Here is a 25,399-nt window from a genome sequence, read left to right on the forward strand (position 1 = left end):
GCAAATCGGTACACATTATCTTTATAGTCAAGTGATGAAGACAGCTCCGTCCGATTTTTCATATTCCATCCTGATTGGCGCATTCCTAACATTGCTGGCCCACAATAATCTAACTGACCTGGCGGAGACCTGTGCTCACAGGAGCACTTTTTCTAATTATTATCATTATTATTACTACTATATATATAACCCTATATAAATTACATCTGGTATTTCAAAATAGCAGATCTACAACTTCCTTGACATGAAAACGTTTGAGAACCACTCGTTTGTCTCACCTCCAGGCTGTTTATGAAGTGTTAACAGAACAGTACATAACGTACAACATGAGTCAGTCCGGTGTCTCTGTGTCTCCTCCTCTCGTCTCCTGCTGGACACCGGATTGGTCAGGGACGGGGAAGGGGGTGTGGCCTGGGGAGGGGTTAGTGTCATGGGTGGAGTCAGAGATGGAGTTGGGAATAGTGTCGTGGGTAGAGTCAGCGGGACAAGGGGTGGAGCTAGAGTCAGGGGTGTGGTCAGAATGTCTGTCCTGTGTCCTGTGATGATGTGACGTCACTTCCCGCTGAATCTCTGTTTCCACCGTGAGCTCCACCCCCGCAAGAGACTCCGCCCGACCTACCGAATTGACGCGCCCCACCTGCCCCCCCACCTCTCTGCCCTTTGAACTGGCCTCTCTCCCCTTTGAACTGGCCTCTCTCCCGCCCCGGCCCAGACTCTGGCCCCTCCCATTCCTCAGCTTGCTCCTCCCTCTGGGCAGGGTGTGGTGTCTGCCTCGGTTCCGAGAGGAAGACGGGAGCTGTTGTGCCCTCGTGTTTTTCTGCTTGTGTTTGTTTCTGTGTGCGTCCCTGGCGCCCGCCGAGGAGCCGTCGTGGTGGTGGCTCTGGTGACTTCCTGTGTCTCTCGTGGTCTTGTCGGTGCGCTGCAGCAGAGCCACGCCCCCCAGGTCGGAGTGGGAGGAGGTGCTGTCGATCAGCCTCCTCCCCATCTTCAAGGGCCGGACGGGCAGTGCCAGCCTCAGACGCTTCCAGAAGCCCGACCCCCGGGGCTCCGACCGGCGCGCTCCACGCCACGACACGGTGGTGGCCGCGGCCCGCCGTAGCTGGACCAGCTCCGGACACGTGGTGGCGCTGTGGAGCGAACGGTTGAAGCTGACGACGACGATGGTGGCACCGTCACGCCGGCCGTGGTGGAGGTAGAGAGATAGACGACACTCCAGCAGGCTGAAGCTCTTCTCCGCCATGTAGTCTGGACTCACCACCAGCAGCACACGACGACTCACCGACATACAATGCAACACTGCCTCTGATAGGTCTGAGCACACATGAAGAGAGGAGAGGAGAGGAGAGGAGAGGGGAGGATTGCTTTCAGAGTCAAGAGAAAACTAAAACATTTTTTATTATAGACCTCCTGGGCAGTAAAGTTCCATCGTGATTTTATCCACAGTATAGCTCATTTAGTTAATCATACTGCCAGTAATTACAGCCAAACAATATAGGTTTATAATCTTTGACGGAGGGATATAAAATTACATAATATATTTACTGTTAAAGCCAGTAAAGGTACATTTCTGAATTGCATTTGTGAGAAAATGTGTTTTCTATCGAAACAGCCACTTCCGTTACAATACCCATAATCCTTGCCTATTTTCGGCTAATCACAAGAGCTCAACAACATGACGTTGGCAGTGGAGTAGGCCTACCACGGCTGCAGTTTCAAGTTTCAAGTTTCAAATTCCAGTCTTTCTTCAGACATGGTCACATGCTGTCCTGTAAACTATGTATCTCACAAATGTAAACCCCTCTTCTCCAATTTTTGCCCTATTCAAATCTTTTGAAAATGTCAGAACATTTTAGACAATTTTGGGAACTTTTTAGAATGTGTTTGCACAGTGAAAGTGGTTAAGTTTTGAGAATTTGGAAATGGATTTTCAAAATGCATTAAAAAAAATATATATAGCGAAAATAGCAGATCTACAACGCACTGTGATGAAACACAGAGCTTGTAGATATGCATATTTAGCTACATCTGAAATAGGGCTTAAGACCTAGCCCTACATGTATCTTGCGCACCGCCTTACCCCTTATCCCTAAACCTTTTTGCCATTTTTTACTGTTTTGAAAAACATTCTAAAATAGTTCAACTTGCCAATCTACATTGACATGTTGTGAGCTTGTAGAACGGCTATTTGACTATTTTAAAATGTTTTTCAAAATAGTAAAAAAATGGCAATTTTTTTTAGGGATAAGCATAAGGGTTAAGGTTTGTACACGCAACCTTTTTCATTTTTTTCTCACTTTTAATTTAATTTACTTTTTAATTACACTACATAATATGTTCAAACCATTTAATCTTGATAAAAATGCTCATATGCAAAACTCTCCTGGAGCTCACAATGATCATGCGACTGTCAAAAGTTTAGATTAAGATGAATTAAGAAACCTTATCTCCATATTTTAACTTGGTAAATTAACGCCCTACTTGATCATCCTACAGCGTCACACAAAAGCATCAAAAGTAGCAGATACGCAAGCTCGAAACGCGACACGTTTTGAGCTTGTCGATCTGCTACTTTTGATATTTTTCATATATTTCATTTTAATCCTGAAAAGTAACAGTTTTGGACAGAGACGATATGTTTATGGTGAATGAATGAATGAATGAATGAATGATAATCATGAGATGAGATGAGTCATTTATTTATCTAAATAAAATAAAAACTCTTCCATGGTAAATTAATTGAAAAAGTGCAGATTCTCCAGCATTTTCACATCACAATTACAATATATATATATTTTTTTTTAAACAGCATATTAAAGAACAATAAAATATACTTTACTTTACAAAATTACAAAAATACCTTTACGTATAAAATTGAGAAAATGTTGAACAATTTAAAAAGTGCAGATTAAAGTGAAAATCCCACTTAATACTTGACTATGATATACTGCAGAACGTTAAATAATTTAGAAAAATAAAATAAATAATGACATGCAATATTATTTCTACTACTGTTTATCATCATTTATTTTATTTTTCTGAATTCGTACTTGTGATATCAGCACCAACTGAGAACTTCTTCACATACATGTATAGATGTGCAGATAGCCTATATGAAATCATTCCATTTTCTTTATCACTGCTTCTGTTTAAGCAGGCTAAAATAAGTTAAGCTAAAAACTAAGCTAATCTCATTTTGATTGCAAACACAGTATTGTTTGAAGAGTGAAAGAAAGCAGAGCCCTGACAACCACAGTGATGCTAAGCAGTCACAAAGGTGGTTATCAGCTTCTTAAGTCAACACAGGATTTTCCAATCTTGCTACAGTATGTGTATACTGTCACATAAAACAGTGGTTCTCAACCTGTGGGTGGGGACCCCATGATGTTGGGGGTATCCCCAGATGACAGTTAAGTGACAATTTAAGGACTTTTAAGACCTTTTTAATACCTCGAAGAAAAGTAAAGAAAAAAGACCATTACTGCATCAAAAGTAATCAACAAACTATACACAAACTGGTCAAACGTTGGCCAAATTGTCAAATATAAGAAAGAGGCAAAAATTGTGAAGATAGCCGTCCTGCTATTTTCACAATATTTATCCGTGGAATCTAGTCAAACAAAATGTAATACCTCAGCAATTCCAAGTACTTGTCAGGGTGTTGGGGTCCCCAATTCAAATATGATTATTTTGGGGGGTCACAGCCTGAAAAAGTTGAGAACCACTGACATAAAAGGGCCGTTGTTTGCAGCATATGACCGTAAACTAAACAATTCTACTGGCTGCGGAGCGGCAAACAAAACTATAATAGAAAACTACTTAATAATATCAGACAAATAAAAACAATTCAAACACCTAAACCAGGCTAAAAGTAACACTGTTGCAGCTGTGAAATGCAGGAGGGACAGATGACCGTGTGAATGTGTAAATTAACCAGCTTATAATATCACTCCCCCATCGTTAGGGCGCAAGTAGATCTGTCAATAATTATATTTGTTTGTTACACGGCTTGGTTGAATGCTTGATTCTGTTTGGTCAAACGCTGAATTCAGCGGTCTGCTATTTTCCGCTGTCTTATCAAAGACTCAGAGCACATGCTCATATCAATCTGCGTTGCTTGATTTCTGCTGTATTCAGCATTGTAGCCATGTAAACAAACACACAATGCCATTTACAGCTAAACAGTACATTCAAGAATGATTTTGAAAACATTTGAGTTGAGAAATAGACAATGCAGTAGCAGAATATTGATTGATTTCAAACATCAAAGGGCAGGTGAAAATCTCAAGGCACACCCGCATTCATATCCGTGCAAAATAGCATCTATTTGGGTATAGAATGTTCCTCTGTATTAGAAAATGAGCGTGCACAAAATACTGATATAGTAAATTAAAATGTAATTCATAACTTTTTGCATAGATGTATAGATAGATGTATAAAACGGACTTGGGAACAAATAAAAAACAAAATATGAAAACATAATTCAAAGTGAGACTTACTTTCATATCTTATACATACAACCAGTACAAGGCGTTAGTGGTTCAATCAGCCTCTGCTGTAGGATAATATGGGCACAAAAGCACAATGAAATGGTTTTGATATTGTTTGCAGCTAACAGCTCAATAAGCTGACACAGATAACTCCCTCCCTCTGACTCTATACCTCTCATTAAAAATGAAATCATGGAAATTGGAAAACCAAAGTGTTTTGTCAGTCGCTCCTCAGAAACCCTCTCAGGATCTGCGCACCAAGCTCTATGGCAATCCAATAGAATTGATTATTCAGTAGGCGGTGTTTTTTACACAAATTGATCCGTTATCTGGAACATCACCTTCTCTGAAGCAGGTCTCTAGGTGTTCAGAATCAGATACCATGGCAATGTACCCTGGTAAGACGTGAACCACTGTGTCGTAACCCTGAAAACCCACAGTTAAACCTGAAGTTACCTCACTGTAAACCCAGAGTTAAACCTGAAGTTACCTCACTGTAAACCCAGAGTTAAACCTGAAGATACCTCATGAATCAGAGAGTTACAGACCTGTAAGGATCCCTTTGGTTCCTAGCTATCAGTCATTTAGCCGGGGACCCTCTGGAACCACCTCAAGGACCCATGGGGTTCCCCGGACTCCAATTTGAGAACCGCTGCTCTTAGCAGGGTGGAAGCAGAGCCGTCTGGGAGGTGTTGCTGCTCTGACTATGATAGGTCCTAGACGTGGCCTTCTCCTTGTTTCCTTTCCTCGTCTCCTTCCCTCCTGCCTCCCTCCTGACAGGGAGTTCCACTCGGAGTCTCTTCCAGAACCTGGAGTTCAGTTCTCCGGACTCCTGGTCTCCCTTCCACTGGACCAGAGCCAGAGCCAGCCTGGCCCGCCTCAGCTCGCTCACCCGGTACCGGGAGGGGCCGTACTGCACCAGGATGACCCGCAGGTGGCCCCCGAGGGCCATGCCCTCCAGGCCGGCCCGGAGCTCCAGCAGGCCCTGGGAGCCCCGCTCCCCGTAGCCACGGCTCAGGACCACCAGGAGGCGCCGGCTGCGAGCCACGAAGGTCAGCGTGTCGTCTGTGATGGCTGGATGGATGGATGGATGAGAGAGTGATGAGTTAATGGATGGATGGACGGGTGGATAGACATGTAATATGGACTCATGGTCAGATGGATGGTCAGTCACAGAGAGCTAGAAGAAACACGGACAGCGGACACATACATTCATCAACTCACCCACTCACTCACTCACTCACCCATCATTCATTCATTCATTTACGTACTTCCTCCAGGTAGACTGTCTCTATCAAAGATACACACGGTGTATCCCAGCTGCTGCTCCAGAACTGTCCTCAGGGTGTTCAGAACAAAGTGCTCCTCGTCACTGTTCCTGGCGTAGGAGATGTAAACATCATACTCCTTGTTGTCTGCAGGACCGCACGCACGCACGCACGCACGCACACGCACACACACACACACACACACACACACACACACACACACACACACACACACACACACACACACACACACACACACACACACACACACACACACACAGGACTTGAATGAAGTTATTCTAGTACAAATCAATAAAACAAACTGGGACTGTCACAGTATGACGCTTTTTGAGCTTGTAGATGGGCTATTTCCGGTATGAGACCCCCGTTTGCAACTACTGTAAGTAAGCAAACAAACCTTTGGGGACAGAGCCTTCAGTGTGGCAGCCCCCACCCTGTGGAACTCTCTCCCCATGCTCGAACACTGGACTCTTTTAAGGCTGCCTTGAAAAGACACCTATTCTCTCAGGCTTATGGCAACTAGTTGTTTGTTGTCTTTTGATGTACATGTACATGTCCTTGGGTTTCGTGAAAGGTACTAAATAAATTCAAGCTATTATTGTTATTATTACGTATAAATCAAACCCACAGTCACGTGTTCGAGGAGTGACTGCATTCAATTCTCCTGCTCACTGCCTGAGTGTCCATGACCATGAAACTACCTTCATTTCAGCGACATATTACACCCAGAAATGCTACAGAACCATACTGTCATCCTCAATCTGTGCCAACAAGACCTTTGACGGAACATTTAGTTTTACTACTCAGACAGTGAACAGTACAGTACAGTACACAGACAAACATACAATGTCATACATACTGTTGTCTGACTTTGTTTGAGTATGTCTGTCATGGGTACTACCCACAGGAAGCAGTAAAACATGAACAGCTTGTTCTTTATGAAGGCTAATAAGATAAAAGAATGTACTTTACAGCCTGCTGCTCAACACGGCTTAGAAACACCATTTGTTCTCAGTAAATAACAGCTGCTATAAGTTGATGAGATCACAGTTTTTAGACTAAAGAAAACACGTTTTATCTGCAGAACAGCTGAATAAAACAATGGTTGTACACAGTAAAATCCTCAGTGTTAATTTATCTACTTGTAATTGAGAGTTAACCAAATGGACCCTTAGTTATAAGTTAAAAACTGAGTAAAAGTTAAAAACAAATCAAGATAATAAGATGAGTTAAGACACTGTAACCAAATATCTGCAATCTGTCTCTGAATGAATAGTCTAGCTCTAGCATCAATGAATGAATAAACAGTATGTATCAACAGTGTATATAGGAACGAATATACAGTCTGATATCAACAATGAATTATGAGCGACTATACATTTACAGATGGGTGACAAATTTCTTAGTAAGGTGTTGGGCCAAAGGATATTCCCTCATTTGGGGTTTTGACGTTGGAGGTGGAGAGCGCTGTCTAACATGTCGGTCCCACATCTCCCATAGGTGTTCAACTGGGTTGAGACCTGTGACTGAAGTCTCACTTCATTTCCATACATCAAAACATTCAGTGACCCCTACTTGTGCCCTGTCGATGGGGGTCTTGTCATCCTCGAAGGGACCACTCCCATCTGGATAGAGGTGTTTCATCATAGGATAAAGGTGATCACTTAGCCTGATTATCAGACTCAAGCTAGAAGCTTCAGTCTCCACTCTAGATATTTCCAAGGGGGAGATTTCCCCTAAACCAATCACTAGGGATCAACGTACCCGGTCCTCTAGGTAAATTGTACAGTTTGAGCCATTCGTCAATCAAATAGACATAAACAGGTGTACTTTATTCATATTTGAGGCACATTTCGAGTGCATGAGACAACACGAGTGCCTGGAGTTTAGATCCCATAGCCTGAGGGGACGGTGGGGTGGACGTGTTGCACTGACTGATCCAGTCAATGTACGACCTGTTCAGTGTTTCAGTTCAGTGAGTTATTATGACTCAACGCAGGCAGAGCTCCAGCCAAGCACTGAACGACCTGGTGAACGAATCATTTAAATGAAACCTTTTAGTGAACACTGAAAAAAGCAATAATTCCCTCAACTACGTTATTATTTCTCCTTAGCAGTCACCTCAGTTGTCAGCTCCAGCGCACAGCCTGACAACGGTCCGCGGGCGCTGATTGGGCTAATCGTGAAGACCCACACCTACACCCAGCACTCATTGGATAATGGCCTTTTCAACCGTTCAAAACACAGAGGCAGAGTCGATGATCTGGAACCAGGCAAGTGATCACTCTGAATAACTTTGCATTGATTTGCACAGGGACCCTACCCTCTACTCTAAGGGCACTAGGTGACCCAATCCATTCCAGGAAAATGCCACCCACAGCATAACAGAGCCTCCGGGCCTCCTCACTGTAGGGGTCAAGCACTCATGCTCATACCGTTCTCTTGGTGTACGCTACACATGCACTCACCTACCTGACAAAAATATGGTGAAGGATGACTCATCTGACTAGTGACCATATCACTTTTACACACATCACGGTAGACAAATGCCTATGATTTGTGAAACCACTGAACTCTCAAATGTGCATATTTTGTCTTTGTAATGAGTGGTTTATATTATCTACTAAGAAAAAGAAGACAGACATGCACATCCCAAACCCAAAATTGGGCAGGTTCTGAGCGACAAAGCAACATTTTCTGGTGCAATAAAAAGCACTTTAACATTGGAGCCGTACAGTGGGCAAGAGCGTTTTATTATAAATGTTTTCCGCTTCCCCTATATTATCTACTATAACATCCCTCTCTATCTAGTTGATGACAGTCTGTTCTAGGTGAGCCAGTCTGATCACGTCCTGCATTGACATTCTCAGGCACTACTAGTCTGGTGTGGCCAGACGATCGATACGTCTGCTGACATCTACTTTACATTCAATGAATGGGCTAAAAACTGAGTGGAAACAATATGGGGGGAAAAAATAATAATAATACCAGCCTTGCAGAACCAATGCAAAGACTTAAGACTTCTTATGGCACCACCTACGTAGATGCACTGTGGCACGACAGCGGAGCTAACAACACTGCAGAGCTCAAGACCCTGATGCTAGACGGGAGGCTGTGGAGGGCAGCGATTCAGGAGTCCCGAGTTGGTGTTGGCTAGACCGCACTCTCCATCGCATCGGTACGTTATCAGGATTGGTTTTCACAGCAGTGAGCTGTGTTAGCGGCTGTTCTCCACGCTGTTCAAGCCCATACATTAAATTTAGATTTCCCCACATGTAGCAACACGGTAGCCGAGACGGTGTTTCTCCACTCAGATATCCAGGTTTTTCCTTTAATTGATCACCCATCTGTATAATTATGTACTAATGTATTAAATTAATCTGGCTTTGAAGCTTGTAGATCAGCTATTTTCTGGCGTGGTTAGTGGGTGGTGTTTACCTGTGTAGCGTTCATCTGTACCGAACCAGCTCCTGTACAGCAGCAGCAGCTCCAACCAGAACACATGGTAGATGACGAACAGAACCAACATCAATGCTACCGTCACACCCAGGCCACACGCCAGCTCCACTGATGGTAGAGAGACTAGGAGACACAGAGAGAGAGAGAGAGAGGGAGAGAGAGAGAGAAAGAGAGAGAGAGAGAGAGAGAGAGAGAGAGAGAGAGCGAGAGAGAGAGAGAGAGACAGAAACAAAGACAGAGAGAAAGATAGGGAGAGAGCGAGAGAGATAATTAGAATTTTCATTTCTTAAAAGCACTTCATGAAAAACAGACAAAGACATGAAGATTAAATAAAGACCGCACCGCACACGCACACGCACACGCACACGCACACGCACACAGACACACAGATCAATCAATGAATGCATACATTACAAAAACAAATGAATGGAAAGGAATGGAGAGTTAAAAGGAAACAAATTGAATAAAACATTTACAGTAGGACTAGTGAATCATTATCAATGGAGAAGACATCAATTATTGAGGACTACAATTAAGTAAATACCGTAAGTAAAAGGACTTTCTACCATGAAATTTCTTTTTCTTACAGAAATCTCTTAAATTAACAGTCTTTCTTTACTAGGACAGAGAGTAGGACAGCTGAGAGGTAGACCGTGTAGGAGAGACAGACAGTAGGACAACTGAGAGGTAGACTGTGTAGGAGAGACAGACAGTAGGACAGCTGAGAGGGAGACCGTGTAGGAGAGACAGACAGTAGGACAGCTGAGAGGTAGACTGTGTAGGAGAGACAGACAGTAGGACAGCTGAGAGGGAGACCGTGTAGGAGAGACAGACAGTAGGACAGCTGAGAGGTAGACAGTGTAGGAGAGACAGACAGTAGGACAGCTGAGAGGGAGACTGTGTAGGAGAGACAGACAGTAGGACAGCTGAGAGGTAGACCGTGTAGGAGAGACAGACAGTAGGACAGCTGAGAGGGAGACAGTGTAGGAGAGACAGACAGTAGGACAGCTGAGAGGTAGACCGTGTAGGAGAGACAGACAGTAGGACAGCTGAGAGGGAGACAGTGTAGGAGAGACAGACAGTAGGACAGCTGAGAGGGAGACAGTGTAGGAGAGACAGACAGTAGGACAGCTGAGAGGGAGACAGTTTAGGAGAGACAGACAATAGGACAGCTGAGAGGGGGACAGTGTAGGAGAAAAAGCATAAAAAGTGCTACCGGAGTGGCCACAAGTGCTTTGGCTTGGAGATGCTTCTTCAAATGGAAGCCGACAGACTTCCACGACATAAAGGATGACCTCTCTGCCTTCTCTGAATCTCTGCCATGTCACTAGCCGAACGTGAATTGCGCAACCACACACTGACACTCACACCTGCAGTGCGCAACCACACACTGACGCGTGATTTGGGAGCGTATGGGAGTGCTTGGCAAACCACGCCCCCGGAGTGCCGCTGGAATACATATATATTTCATCAGCATAATTCTAAACCACCTGAATGGCAGAGATGAGTCATCAAAGTGATTAGCCACCATCCATTCACATGCACCTCCTCTTAAATGAATTCTATACTGCCTGAATGGCATCATAGTGATTGGCAGAGATGATGAGGCGCATATTGTGAGCTTGTAGATAAGTAAACATTAGACCAGAAAAATAAGTATGTAGCAAATGTAGCAAATCGGGATCTTTATTTGTCACTGTTGCACAAATACTGTGACATAACTTTTTGTTATTAAATTGTGGGTGTCTTTTGTATTGTGAGCTTGCAGATACGTTTATTTTCACTACATCACAACATTAGACCAGAAAAATAAGTGTATGAAAAAAGAAAATTGGGTGTCTTTTGACTTCTGCCACAGAGTGTGCCAGATTATTTGGAGCTAGTGTTCTGGCCCTCTTGGATTGGAGCCAATGGGGACGGTCGGGGGCGCGGTTTGGATTCCAGCGGCACTCCGGGCGCGTGGTTAGCCAAGCACTCCCGTACACTCCCAAGTCACGCCACTCTGACACGCACACCTGCTACTTCTGTCTGTGCCTTGTTAAGGATTAGAAAATAAAAAAACAGCGCTAATGATGGATTTGCTTTTTCTTCTCGTTTTGTGGCAACAGGAGGAACAGGGAAATACGGATGACTTATTTGAAAACGTAACTAAGTAATTATAAGTACTAATTGCAAACACTGCTCACCTTCCAGTTGCAGCATAGCTCTGCGTGTAGCGTTGCCTTTCTGGTTCCAGGCTGTACAGTTCAACTCTTTGTTCAGGTCCTCAGTCTGGAAGTCCTCGATCACCAGCACACTCTCCATCTCGAGGTCCTCCAGGTCATTCTTCAGCAGCCTGAGACACACAGACAGACAGACAAGGCAGACAGACAGAGACATTTCACAGAAATATTATTTCAAACAGGAACAGTCTAAGCATAAACCACAACAATCTTCAAGTTCACGACGTGTCACAATGCGACATGTTGTTGCAGATTGGCCATTTCCATATTTTTAAAACATTGTGAAAGTATAAAGATATTTCTTTGAATATTTAATTTATTTGCCATATCTGCCCTGTGCAACTTTTGTTTACGAGGCCTAAAAGCCAAACAGAATAAAAATATGATTTATATGCTCAATGCCAAAAACACAATGAAATTGTTACTTGCAAATAGTTTAATACATGACAAATACATGACAATTAATCGTCATGTAAAATTCCATGATCGTGACAGCCCTACGTACCTAAGAAAACAATGGTTTTGCTGGCGACGCGTTTTGGTGTGATCACCCCTTATGGCATTATGACAGCTTTATGGCATTAATGGACAAGTCCGGACTAAAATAACATATGGCCTTTTTTTCCTACCTATGATCCTAAATGACTGGCCATGGGGTCTGCAGAATTGCCCCTGTCGTTCAGTTACGGCAGCAGCCCCCATAGCATAGAGCAGAGCCCATAAACATATCGCTACTTATGCTATTTGTTGCGGTCAAAAGTGATTTTGTTTTTCATGAATCTGTTATTAGTTGTCATTACACACGCATCCATGCCTTGGTTGTCCCACACAAGCCGATTTATTCTGCTAAATAGACGGTGTATATACAGCTGTTATGTGTTTTGCCAAGTCCCGGAAAAGATGCGCTGTGATTGGCCAGTACAGTCACTTGGCCAGTTGTGCCGAACGCTCACCCCAAAACATGATTTACGAGACTACGGCGGTCAAATGACTTTTGACCGCAACAAATAGCGTAAGTAGCGATTTGCTTATGGGCTCTTCTCTATGCTATGAGGGCTGCTGGGGAAACTGGACGACAGGGGCAATTCTGCAAATAGACCCCATGGCTAGTCATTTGGGATCAATATAAGAAGGAAAAAAGGCTATATGTTATTGTAGTCCAGACTTGTCCTTTAAATAACATCTAGTCAATGAGGACAGTCAGTGAATGGCTCACAGAGCTAAGTAAAGTAGCCGCCTTCGAAAAGGTCTCTTTCAATCTTTCAGACAGAGGAGAAAATATTACAAATATACTTGTTAACGCATAACACTGCACTACGCTTCATATCATGTGAAACTGAAAATCTTTAATAAAAAATGTAAGTCATAAAAAAAAACAGAGTCAGTATGTGATACCTGTTGGTTTTAGAAAAACGTGAGTCAGATAGTTGCTCCACTGTCTTCCCATCGATGGTCCAGCCTATGTCCCGAGGTCCCTCCACGTACGGGATCTTTGCTCTGCACTCCAAATGCACCTCTGTATCTGGAATCAGAATGTTAATCATAATCATATTAACACTATTATAATCATAATAATGATAAATATCATCATCCTCATCATAATCACAATGTTTTTTCCTACCTGGTTTAATGGTGTAGACATGGTCCTTGGCTGGTTTGATGATCTCGGGATCTTTGGGCATACTGGAGGGATCTGGAAGGAACAGATGGATTATGTGCATAAAAAACGATTCTGTTCTTTTCGTATACATCTTGATGATATTCTGATTATGATGATCATAACATCATAGCATGATGTAGTGATGTTATGTGCTTACAGATAAGCAGTAACCTTGATGATATGTGCTTACAGATAGCAGTAACATTGATGTTATGATTTCTTACAGATAGCAGTAACGTTGATGTTATGATTTCTTACAGATAGCAGTAACGTTGATGTTATGATTTCTTACAGATAGCAGTAACGTTGATGTTATGATTTCTTACAGATAGCAGTAACATAGATGTTATGATGTCTTACAGATAGCAGTAACGTTGATGTTATGATTTCTTACAGATAGCAGTAACATTTATGTTATGATGTCTTACAGATAGCAGTAACATAGATGTTATGATGTCTTACAGATAGCAGTAACATAGATGTTATGATAACATAGATGTTATGATGTCTTACAGATAGCAGTAACATAGATGTTACGATTTCTTACAGATAGCAGTAACATTGATATGATTTCTTACAGATGGCAGTAACGTTGACGGCTCGGGTGAAGTTGAGGCTCCGTCCCTTCCGGTTGTAGTTGATGGTACAGTAGTACAGTCCCCGATAGCGCTCCACCATGTGATGGAAGACCAGACTGTTCTCCGCCATCACTCTGTCACCGTTCCCCAACGGATAGACCTGACAGCGCTGCAGTGCAGGGACACAGCCACTTATCACCTCATTCATCACATCCATCATTAGAATCCAGTCAGATAACTCACAAATAGATTGAGAACATTAATAGCTTGAGAACATTTTATTTATAAAACGTAAATACTAGTGTGAATACTACATTGGAATATACACATTAGAAGACAACACATCTACAACAAACCCCCCCAGGGGGAAACAGAACCCTTGGGGAAAGCAGAGCCTACTGGTGGTGCTGGGGTGGTGGTGGGAGCAACATTCAGTGCCATTGACAGCAAGAGGAAGTGCAATGAATCAGGTGAGCTTAAGTACAGTACATGCGTGTAAACCTCGTCTCGAGTGTATCTGCCTGAACTAGTTCGCAGGCTACGCATCATCTGCGGTTCCCAAACTTTTTGTGGATCACGGCTAGGCCTGTCACATTTATTATATAATTGCAATTATTTGAGATAATCGCAATTAATTTTGCATAATCGTCATAATTGTTTCAATTTTTTTTTTAAACACATTTTCAAATATATATTTTTTTTAAATAGCAGATCTACAAGCTTACAACGCATCACGAAGTGTAAGCTTGTAGATCAGCTATTTCTGTTATTTTTACATGTATAAAATTATTAAATATGTCAATAATTTCTTTTTTATTTGTCATATCTGCCCTGTGCAATTTTTTATTACGAAGCCTAAAAGGCAAACAGAAATTCAATTGTTATTCATATGTTCCAATGTTCAATGGCCAAACACACAATTAAATCATTAATCGCAATTATTTAAGTGACAATTAATCGTCAACTTAAATGTTTAACACATTGCGTGCCAATCGCATAGATCTACGCGAACCTAAATAATTGAGCAGTGTGCCAGTCGCGTAGATCTACGCGAAGTGGTCTTTTTTTTTCTCCGCAGGTTCACATTTCATTGTAGGCCTCGTTCGCCACGACACATTTCATTGTAGCACCACCGGAAACTGAATTATCCATATCCGGAGATTTTCGTTCCCATCCGCCTCCACTCTAAAGCGGAAACTAAATCTCCATTTTCTCGGTTGTTGTTTTTCTCATCGCTGGTCGCTGTTTAACATAAACCGCTGTAGCTTCAAGATGGCGGATCGGCGATCGAAACGGTCTTCGCTGGGCGTCTCACACAGCTACCCTGTGTGTTTACAAACAGTTGAACGCACGATTTTAACGGATTTAGCGAGGTCTGTGGCGACGTGAAAAAAACAAAAAAACAACAATAAATCGCTGGCACTGGTGAGTACATTATGATATTAAACTCTGGCGTGGAATGTGTTAATAGTGACAGCCCTAATCAGGGCCCACTTGAAAAATCCCGAAAGCATTCGCAGGTGCCATAAAAACACTGAATTATTTTGCTGATTACGATACAAAACGTCAATCAATATATCAAAAGTTCAGAATCTAAAACGTGCAATTGTCTATCTAAAAAAGTAACATCCGAAAACACGAATCGAAATCCAAAATCCACTATCATTCGACACATTCGGTGCCAGAGTTTTATTAAAAAAGTGACGTTGAGTTCCAGAGATCTCACCGTTTGTAACGCTACGCTGTTTACAGCTGTGGACTCCACGACGAGCACCCGATTGTAAACAATATATGCGTGCACGATGGTGGATGGTCCTGGCTAACGCCTGGAACAATAACATCTCTCACGCGAGTCACCACGGCGGAGTGATCTCGGGATAGAAAATGACTCGTTTTCCCCACTGCAAGGAGTTAGAATGGGAGCCAGGTTTTTTGGCACAGTGATCCATCTGTCCCTTCCTTCTCAGAGTCACCGGAGTCAAACGAAAAAAACAAAAAAAATTGACTTCATGGAGATTCCCGGTTTTGGCACTCAACGTCACTTTTTGCTAAACCGGAGAATCCCGGTTTTGGCACCCAATGTCTTAAGAGTCTGCACATACAGTATATGGGATTGGTGATTTCTTGTTTTTCTCACTTTGGCATTTGGGAAGTCCAGTGTGATATATACTGTACATCTCTCCTCCCTACTCACATGGTACCAGGTGACAGAGGGCGCGCTGTCACCGTCAGCCATCTTGTGCGCGTCCTGCAGGTCAGGGCAGTGCAACACCCCCTCTTCCTGTAGAGGGATTTTCATCTGGCCGGGCGCCACGGCGACCGGAGGCTCGCAGCCTCGCACAGACACCGCCCCCTCGCGTGGCAACACCTCCAGACGCATGGCGATCTTTGTGCACGAAGACTTGTTACTGGAGGAGGAAAAACATGTTAGTTAAATAACCCATTAAGACCTGGAACTGTGTCATTTTTAGATTTGAGCTAAAAAGCATTATTTTACACTTTGGGCTATTCAAAAATAGCAGATATACAAGCTCATAGCGCGGCACCGAGTGCCGCGCTACGAGCTTGTTGATCTGCTATTTTTGAAAAATCTTGAAAATGTGTGCAAATCTTTGAATATATATATTTTTAAAGCGAACATTTTTAACTCAAATCTTTGCTTCTGGGACCCCCTGGAACAAAATATTTTGATGGGGGTCCGCGGCCAAATACATATCATTTTGGGGTCCTGGACATGAAAAAGATTGAGCACCACTGATATAGAAACATACGTTTTTCAGAAAACTGTTGAGATTTAGGAGACATGTAGAATCGGCTTCAGGTCTCAATGGGTTAAAGGTAGGCTTGATATTGTTTTGTTAAAACAAGTGATAAATAGCTCTATATTGTGATAGTGTTTGTTCAGTAATGGGGGTCCCCGTTCCTCCAGCTCTTTTTTTAGCAAACAGAAAATGGTCCGGATACCAATGATGGCACCATTTCTGTCTACTCGCTCTCTGTGTCTAGAGGAGGGCTATGGACAGTTCAGAAACCTGCCTACCAGTGACATCATCGGTAGGCAGGTTTGGTCATTTCATTTTTGTTTTAACAATTTTTATTAATGGCTTTTATTTCAGCATGCTAACTTTCCAGGAAGAGAAAGCTGGAGTTTGTATTAACTTGGAATCCCCATTGATGATGTCATTGGTAAATGGCAACGTTAGTTGATGAGTATCTACTCTTGAGTGTTAATAAATTAACTGATATGAGAGTGATATGAGAGTTAACATCAGAGCACTCTGAAATCAGAGCAGATGCTCAAAACGCAATTACGAACGCTTAGTTAGTAGCTAATTTGTTGCCAGGTGCTGTTTGCAAAAAAAGATGCTAGGGTAGTCTAAAAAATGGCTCAACATGGAAACAATATTGCTAAGTTGGCAACACTGGAGACGTGTGCGACTCAGACGAGTACCGGATACAGTAAATAGAGCAACAACAGGAAACACAGGACACTCCCCACCACCACACCACATGAAGCAACACACGTTATCCTCAGAGTTGTTTTGTCAGGTTGTTTGCATGAGCGTCTCACTTGGCTCAGTGTCAAAGAAAGACTTTCTGCTAGTTTACTTATTTTCATAGAGTTATTAACACACAGACTCCTACATTTCTATTTAATAAGATAACTTACTGCTCCGATACTCATACTGTACATATTCCACTCGTGGGCCGAGAGGTGGATAACTTTACCTCTGCCAAAGTCCAATTCAATGAAGAGGGCTGTATTTTATAGATCAGTTGCACACTGGAATCGTCTTCCAGGCAATATGCGTAACATCAAAGGAAAAGCTTGTTTTAAAAGGAAACTTAAACATTATATGCTATACCATTATTAACTTACATACCAGATTGACTGTGCCATTTTAAATCTGCTGTATTCCTGTTGGATTCTCTTTTTTCTTCTTAAATAATTTTTGTACGCAATACTTTTTGTAAGATGTTTTTTGTATGCTTTATATTGTGATTAATGTATATTATTGTCTAGACCCCATGAAAACTAGCTGTTGTTAAGGCGGCAGCTAATGGGGATCTGTATAATAAACAATAAACACTTGAACTCAACACCTACAGTACTATAACACCCACTAGCTGCCTGTATTCACACAGCTAGCCTGCTACACTGAAATGTATCTCTCACATGTCAAAGTACCATGTTTTAATAACTTTACATTTGTGTTGTCTAGTCATGACGACACAGTAGAAATCAGTAAGCTAATGTACAGATTAAACAGCTGCCTGTAAGGTGTTGTGTTTATGTGTTCTTTTTTAACCATTTAACACATTGAATGCCAAAAACGGTCCGGACCGTTTTTGACCCAATTCTATTTTTATACGAGTGGGCCACGTGGGGCGCTAAAACGAAACTTTGACATCACCCAAGGAGTTTCTGAGAAGAAGAGGCTGGATGAGGCTCCATGTCAAAAAACCTTCCGGTCGGCGTTTTCAATGTTATCTCCTTGACTAAAAGCTTAATATCTCCATTTCTTTTTAATGTGGTGGAAACGAGCCGTTTCCGATCGGCGATCACGCTGCAATGGAGGATCGCGTTGGAAATATTATTGTTCCAGGCGTTAGTCGGGACCCTCCGCCGTCTCGCACGCACGCTTTGTTTACATGCACTTCCGCGTCGGGGCTTCTGCAGCACGAAACGTATAACGCAAGTGGATGGAAGAAATGCAGGCACTCAACGTATAATATTTTAATAAACCTCTGGCACCCAATGTGTTAAGCCTTACTTTATTGTACAACGGAAAGAAAGAATTGCCGATCCACAAGGCGCAAGGTGACACGTTGTGAGCTTGTAGATAGGCTCTTTTATTTAAACATTTCGGAAAATGTTTGCTTTAGGGAACACATTTTATACCTTTAACTGAACGACTTATAACTCCTGTGTACTTTTTTTTTTTACTACTGTATGTATTTTTGGCCCAGACATGCTATTTTCAAAGGCAGACAATTAATGTCAACGAGGTCGCGATGACCTCGTTGACGTTTGTGAAACCACACAGTATAACCCTCAGTGATTAGCAACCATCAGGGGATCGATCATAATGGAGATAAATATTCTGTGACTACTTGAAAAAGGTAAGAAAATTGATGTTTTTTAAAATACAAATGATCACATTATCAATACTCAGTTTAAATATAGTAACTCTGAGTAGAACCTAACATAACTTTGTGAACAATTTTTTTTTTTACAGCATTTGAACCACTAGGTCTATAATTGCGAGCGCGGAAGGAGGCGCGCCTCCGCCCAAGTGGAGCTTACTATGAAACCCTGCTCGGCTTGTGTGTCCCGTGTGTCTGTGTGCACTGCACTGCCTGTGTGCAGCCGCACCCCCATGTGACTCACGCTCTCATTGGCTGCTGACAGATCTCAGAGTGGAGCTTACTATGAAACCAACCCGATCGCCCCCAAACACGGTGAAATAGCACGGATTGACAAACGGCAATTCCGTGCATAGATGACTAGGAACTCCGAAACTCCGTGCATAGGAGAACCATATCCCCCCCATTAACTTCAATACGAGGCGGAGGCAGTCACGTCACTTTCTCTCTACGCTCTCCCCATCACGGTGAAATAACACAGATTACAAGTCTGTAAATACACAACATAACAATTTAAAAAAGACAAAAAAAAAATTGGTCTGCGTTCGCTTCCCGCGTTCGCGCGTCTTACTTGTGTACTTCCTGGCCGAGTCTGAACAGTCACAACCCCACTTAGAGCACTGTGTGTGTGTGTGTGTGTGTGTGTGTGTGTGTGTGTGTGTGTGTGTGTGTGTGTGTGTGTGTGTGTGTGTGTGTGTGTGTGTGTGTGTGTGTGTGTGTGTGTGTGTGTGTGTGTGTGTGTGCGTTTGAAACTCTTAACACATTGAATGCCAAAAACGGTCCGGACCGTTTTTGAGGATCCAAACGAGAAGTGCCGAAAACGGTCCGGACCGTTTTTGACCCAATTCTATTTTTATACATGTGGGCCACGTGGGGCGCTAAAACGAAACTTTGACATCACCCAAAGAGTTTCTGAGAAGAAGAGGCTGGATCTGGCTCCATGTCAAAAATCCTTCCGGTCGGCGTTTTCAATGTTATCTCCTTGACTAAAAGCTTAATATCTCCATTTCTTTTTAACGTGGTGAAAACGAGCCGTTTTCGATCGGCGATCACGCTGCAATGGAGGATCGCGTTAGAAATATTATTGTTCCAGGCGTTAGTCGGGACCCTCCGCCGTCTCGCACGCACGCTTTGTTTACATGCACTTCCGCGTCTGGGCTTCTCACAGCACGAAACGTATAACGCAAGTGGATGGAAGAAATGCAGGCACTCAACGTATAATATTTTAATAAACCTCTGGCACCCAATGTGTTAACTGGAACGTTTCTTCACCTCTCAGTTTTATAGAGTACAGTTTGTCTTGCTGTAAATAACAAACATATCAGACAGTCAGACATGCATTTCCCAAAAAGGAAGTGCATGTGTTTAATTCAGTCTGACCAGAAGAAGGGATAAAACATATCGCCACCGGCCATAAAAATGAATGACCAGAGAGGTGATATCAAAAGCAGAGGCATGGACCCCCCCCCCCCCCCCCCGTTCATCGCACTATGGTGTCTATTGATTTTCAAGTTGAAACGCATCCTATCGTGACTTGTAGTTAGCTTGAAAATCTGCTCTTGTGCGCAAGCTAAACCGTCACACTATAGAGAGTATACATTTCCGTGTGAGTCAGGTGTGGTTTTGGAACAAAGCCAAATGGCATTAGTAAACCTGAGTGGATAAAACCTCCATTACTCTGGAGGAAGAAGCTACAGGGAGTTCACTAACACACCTCTGAGAACACTTAGCAGATTACTGTCTAAACCCATCACACTGCAGTGGACATAATGCAATATGAGCTGCAGCACTACATTTATTAGTGTGGTTTACCCGCTTTTATATATCTACCTGCCCCTCTATCTAATCCAGGGGTTGTTCAGGTCAAGGACCCCTTAGCTGAGAGAGAGATGAAGCAGGGACCCCCCACAACATATTGTAAACGATTGTGTTGATTAACCCATTGAGACCTGAAGCCGATTCTACATGTCTCCTAAATCTCAACAGTTTTCTGAAAAATGTATGTTTCTATATCAGTGGTGCTCAATCTTTTTCATGTCCAGGACCCCCAAAAATGATATGTATTTGGCCGCGGACCCCATCAAAATATTTAGTTCCAGGGACCCCCAGAAGCAAAGATTTGAGTTAAAAATGTTCGCTTTAAAAATATACATATATTCCAAGATTTGCACACATTTTCACGATTTTTCAAAAATAGCAGATCTACAAGCTCGTAGCGCGGCACTCGGTGCCGCGCTATGAGCTTGTATATCTGCTATTTTTTAGTAGCTCAAAGTGTAAAATAATGCTTTTTAGCTCAAGTCTAAAAATGACACAGTTCCAGGTCTTAATGGGTTAAACTTTTAAATAAATAGCTGACCTACAAGCTCACGACATGTCGCCCAAGACAAAAAAATGATGAAGACATGCCATCTCTGGTTTACTTCCCGCATCTGCGTGACGTAGGTGGCCGCCTTTTTAAGAGACCGGAAGCAGATTGGAGTCTAATCATTTCCAAAAGAAGGGTAAAAAAATGCCTGGGTACCTAGGCTACTGGGAGAGTGAACGTGAACACAGCTTCTGAACCATTCTTTAGCCCCATGGTCACTGAACTAAATATTGGACCAAGCCACGCATTCTTCCCAAGATATTCAGAGAGACAAATCAGGGGAAAATCTACTTTATTATCAACATTTCTCTGTCCCAGCAAAACACTCTCGCGGGATTTAGCACCAGTAAACATAGGACGTTCGCGAGATCAGATGGCGCATATACTTAGGAGACCATTTGTAGGATTTGTGTACCATTTCGCCTCTAGTGGCTCCAATTGGGATGGCGTATCTTCAATAATTGAATATCTTTGACGTCGCTATACCTCCCTACCTACCCACCCTTCCTTCCTTCCTTCAATCCATCCATCCATCCTTACCGCAGCATACAGATAGATGTATGTCCAGTGTCCTTACCGTAGCAAACAGATTGTCCAGTGTCCTTACCGTAGCATACACATGTATTGTCCAGTGTCCTTACCGTAGCATACAGATGTATTGTCCAGTGTCCTTACCGTAGCATACAGATTGTCCAGTGTCCTTACCGTAGCATACAGATGTATTGTCCAGTGTCCTTACCGTAGCAAACAGATTGTCCAGTGTCCTTACCGTAGCATACAGATGTATTGTTCAGTGTCCTTACCGTAGCATACAGATGTATTGTCCAGTGTCCTTACCGTAGCATACAGATTGTCCAGTGTCCTTACCGTAGCATACAGATGTATTGTCCAGTGTCCTTACCGTAGCAAACAGATTGTCCAGTGTCCTTACCGTAGCATACACATGTATTGTCCAGTGTCCTTACCGTAGCATACAGATGTATTGTCCAGTGTCCTTACCGTAGCATACAGATGTATTGTCCAGTGTCCTTACCGTAGCATACAGATGTATTGTCCAGTGTCCTTACCGTAGCATACAGATGTATTGTCCAGTGTCCTTACCGTAGCATACAGATGTATTGTTCAGTGTCCTTACCATAGCATACAGATGTATTGTCCAGTGTCCTTACCGTAGCATACAGATGTATTGTCCAGTGTCCTTACCGTAGCATACAGATGTATTGTCCAGTGTCCTTACCGTAGCATACAGATGTATTGTCCAGTGTCCTTACCGTAGCATACAGATGTATTGTTCAGTGTCCTTACCATAGCATACAGATGTATTGTCCAGTGTCCTTACCGTAGCATACAGATGTATTGTCCAGTGTCCTCTACAGCAGCAGGCTGGAGCCAAAGTCTCTCTCTCTCCTTACAGAGGTGCTGGCTGGAGCTGCTGGCAACAAAATGTCACAATAAGATTAAGTCGGATTACAATTGCGGCAAATACATTAAATTAAAACGGTCTGATTAGATTAAAACAACTCTAAGAAATCACTTCATATCCATTTTTGAAATAATTAACCACATGAACCCAAGCGTCACCTATTCTGGGGTGAACATTCAGGTAAAATAGCTGATTTAAAAGCTCATAGTGCTTCAAAACTGAACACTGCTTCTCCGCATTTAGTTCTGATTCTGGGGACATAAAGCAGACCTGTCCCAGATGACCTGAGAGGTCTGGACGGCTCATGATGTAGCACAAGATCAGAAAGGTATTTTGGCCCTAAACCATTCAATGCTTATTTGAAATCAATTCTCTGACAGACAGGCAGCCAGTGTAAAGATCTAAGAGCTGGAGTGATGTGCTCCTATCTTGGCACTAGTAAGGAATCGAGCAGCAGTGTTCTGAATCAACTGCAGACGTCTGATAGATTTTTTTTTTTAGGGAGACCTGTAAAGACACCCTTACAGTAGTCAAGTCTACTGAAGATGAATGCATGGACACGTTTTTCTAAATCCTTTAATCATTGATATATTCTTAAAGCTGACTTTGCAATTGTGTTCTTTATAATTGTGTGGATGTTAAAATTCAGGTCTGAGTGACTCCACGACTACACCAAGATGTTTGGCTTGGGTTGTGGTTTTAAAACATTACCGATTGAAGCTGAGAGCTGACTTTTAATAGTTCTTCCTTGGCTCCAAAAACAATCACTTCTGTTTTGTCTTTGTTTAATGGAAGAAAATAATCGTTGATTTGTTCAATGCAGTTTCTCAGTGTTTGTAGTGGACCATACCATAACGTCACCTGGTGAAGTTGTGTGTGAACTCTGCATGTCATTTTTGTCCGCTCAGATGTGTAATTACCGTAATTACCGTACAGTACAGACACAGAGTGTCCCTGTCCTTTATAATTCAAGCCAGTTTAGTACTGCGACAGAAAGTCCCACCCAATCTTTCAGTCTGTCTAGTAATATGTTGTGGTCGACGTGTCAAATGCAGCTCTGAGGTATAGTTTAAGACTGTCTGACTGTGTTTAAATTGATGTCACTGAAGACTTTAACAAGAGCAATCTCAGTGCTGTGGTGTGGTCAAAATCCTAATCCTGTTTAGTGGTAATAAGTTGTTGAAATAATGCCCAAAATAGGGATGCCAACAATCTTATATGATTTAATTTGAATTGAAATAAAAAAAATGTTGCCCCTCTGGCGGCACCCACTTTGAAAACCACTGACCTAATAGTACTCAGCCAAAGACACGTCAACTGCTCAAGGTTCATTATTATAACAAATGGTTACGGTTACATTTGGTGGGAAATTATTGACTCTGAGGATGGTCTCCAAATGAACCTAAGCAGAATGCAAGCAGTGCAGGCAGTGCAATAAAAACACACATATCATCTATAAAAATGAAACCATAGCACAAAACCAAAACAATAATTCAAAAATAGCCTGCACAGCACTGGGTAAAGCTGTTATCAATGACGCAACGCACCCACTATACAATCAATAGGACTTTATGCCATCAAAATCACAGTAGTACTATACCATGGTTTTAAAAAAATGCTTTCTATCCCCTTTTCACCCCAATTTAGTCATTATGCCAATTAACCCATTGATACCTGGAACGCATCTGTGTCACTTAAGATTTCTTTAGGCTATTCAAAAATAGCAGATATACAAGTTCATAGCGCGGCACCGAGTGCCGCGCTATGAACTTGTAGATCTGCTATTTTTGAAAAATCGAGGAAAAAAAAAATTGGGTTTTTTTTCCAATTTTTTTTTAGGATTTAGAAGACCTTTCTAGAATCTTCTCAGGTCTCAATGGGTTAATTCCTCCCCACACACATTTCTGTGTGTTGTCACTGCTGATGTATCCGCCTGCCAGTGAGGAGCCCCCACCGGGAGGACGTATTTTTCCGTTTTTATTTTGAAGCACACTGAGTCTGTGCTTGTCGCATGTGCCACTTATTATAAAACACAGTTTATTAAAACACCATTTCTGGTAAAAACTAAACAAAACAAAAATTGCCATTACGCTGTAATCACCAGTCTATACTTTTACAGGTTATTACTGTACATGCATGTTATCCATATATTACTTGGCAATGTGAAGTTATTAAAGAAAATGTAAAGGCCTGTGTTTTAACCCATTTAAATCCGGGAACGCATCCATGTCATTTTAGATTTGAGCTATAGCCATTATTTTATACCTTGGCTATTCATAAATAGCAGATTTACAAGCTCATAGCACGGCACCGAGTTCCGCGCTATGAGCTTGTAGAATCTACAACAAATCTTTGAATAAATAATTTTTTAAGCAAACATTTGTAACTCAAATCTTTGCTTCTGGGGGTCCCTGGAACAAGAAAAAGAAAACGTCCTTGAAAAAGAAAACGTTTGAGAACCACTGATATAGAAACCTGTTAGGATTTAGAAGACATTTGTAGATGCGTTCCCGGATTGAATGGGTTAAGAGGGTTACCAACAATGACATACTGTACCGTCCGACATACCTGTATCCGATTGGCTGCTCCAGGTCCTGGCCATTAGGAATGCGGTACCAGAAGAGGTTGAGGCCGGCGCTCTGGGAGGAGGTGTAGTTGTAAACAGTGGGATGAGAGAAAAGAGGACAAGACAACCAGCCCACCTCCCCCTCCAACACCTTCACTGCACCCTCCTCCACCTCACCCCAGTCATGACAAATAGGACC

The 25,399-nt window shown here is 42.4% G+C and overlaps 2 protein-coding genes across 3 annotated transcripts in view; both read right to left on the minus strand.

The window, feature by feature from the left end:
• Window positions 1–331: 331 nt before the first annotated feature.
• On the minus strand, window positions 332–3,087 carry LOC308085964 (uncharacterized protein; the record flags this gene model as incomplete). The annotated part of the gene is made up of 2 exons (XM_080429279.1): window positions 332–1,311; window positions 3,048–3,087. The coding sequence occupies 2 exons, from the start codon at window positions 3,085–3,087 to the stop codon at window positions 332–334; spliced, it is 1,020 nt and encodes a 339-aa protein (XP_080285405.1).
• il1rap (interleukin 1 receptor accessory protein) overlaps window positions 2,687–25,399 on the minus strand; it is a 40,116-nt gene continuing 17,403 nt past the window's right edge. Inside the window, exons 4-13 of one of the 2 annotated variants that reach the window (XM_080429554.1) lie at window positions 25,203–25,398; window positions 22,551–22,640; window positions 15,890–16,103; window positions 13,696–13,864; window positions 13,079–13,150; window positions 12,853–12,979; window positions 11,422–11,570; window positions 9,215–9,358; window positions 5,759–5,902; window positions 2,687–5,561 (exon numbers count right to left, since the gene is read on the minus strand). In XM_080429554.1, coding sequence (XP_080285680.1) covers window positions 5,146–5,561; window positions 5,759–5,902; window positions 9,215–9,358; window positions 11,422–11,570; window positions 12,853–12,979; window positions 13,079–13,150; window positions 13,696–13,864; window positions 15,890–16,103; window positions 22,551–22,640; window positions 25,203–25,398 — 1,721 coding nt within the window. In that variant the 3' untranslated portion in view covers window positions 2,687–5,145. Of the gene's footprint in view, window positions 5,562–5,758; window positions 5,903–9,214; window positions 9,359–11,421; window positions 11,571–12,852; window positions 12,980–13,078; window positions 13,151–13,695; window positions 13,865–15,889; window positions 16,104–22,550; window positions 22,644–25,202; window position 25,399 lie in introns of both variants that reach the window. The other variant, XM_080429553.1, reaches the window with a different exon arrangement.

This window comes from Gymnoscopelus braueri (genome assembly GCF_963280865.1).
Source record: "Gymnoscopelus braueri genome assembly, chromosome: 5".
NCBI lineage: Eukaryota > Metazoa > Chordata > Actinopteri > Myctophiformes > Myctophidae > Gymnoscopelus > Gymnoscopelus braueri.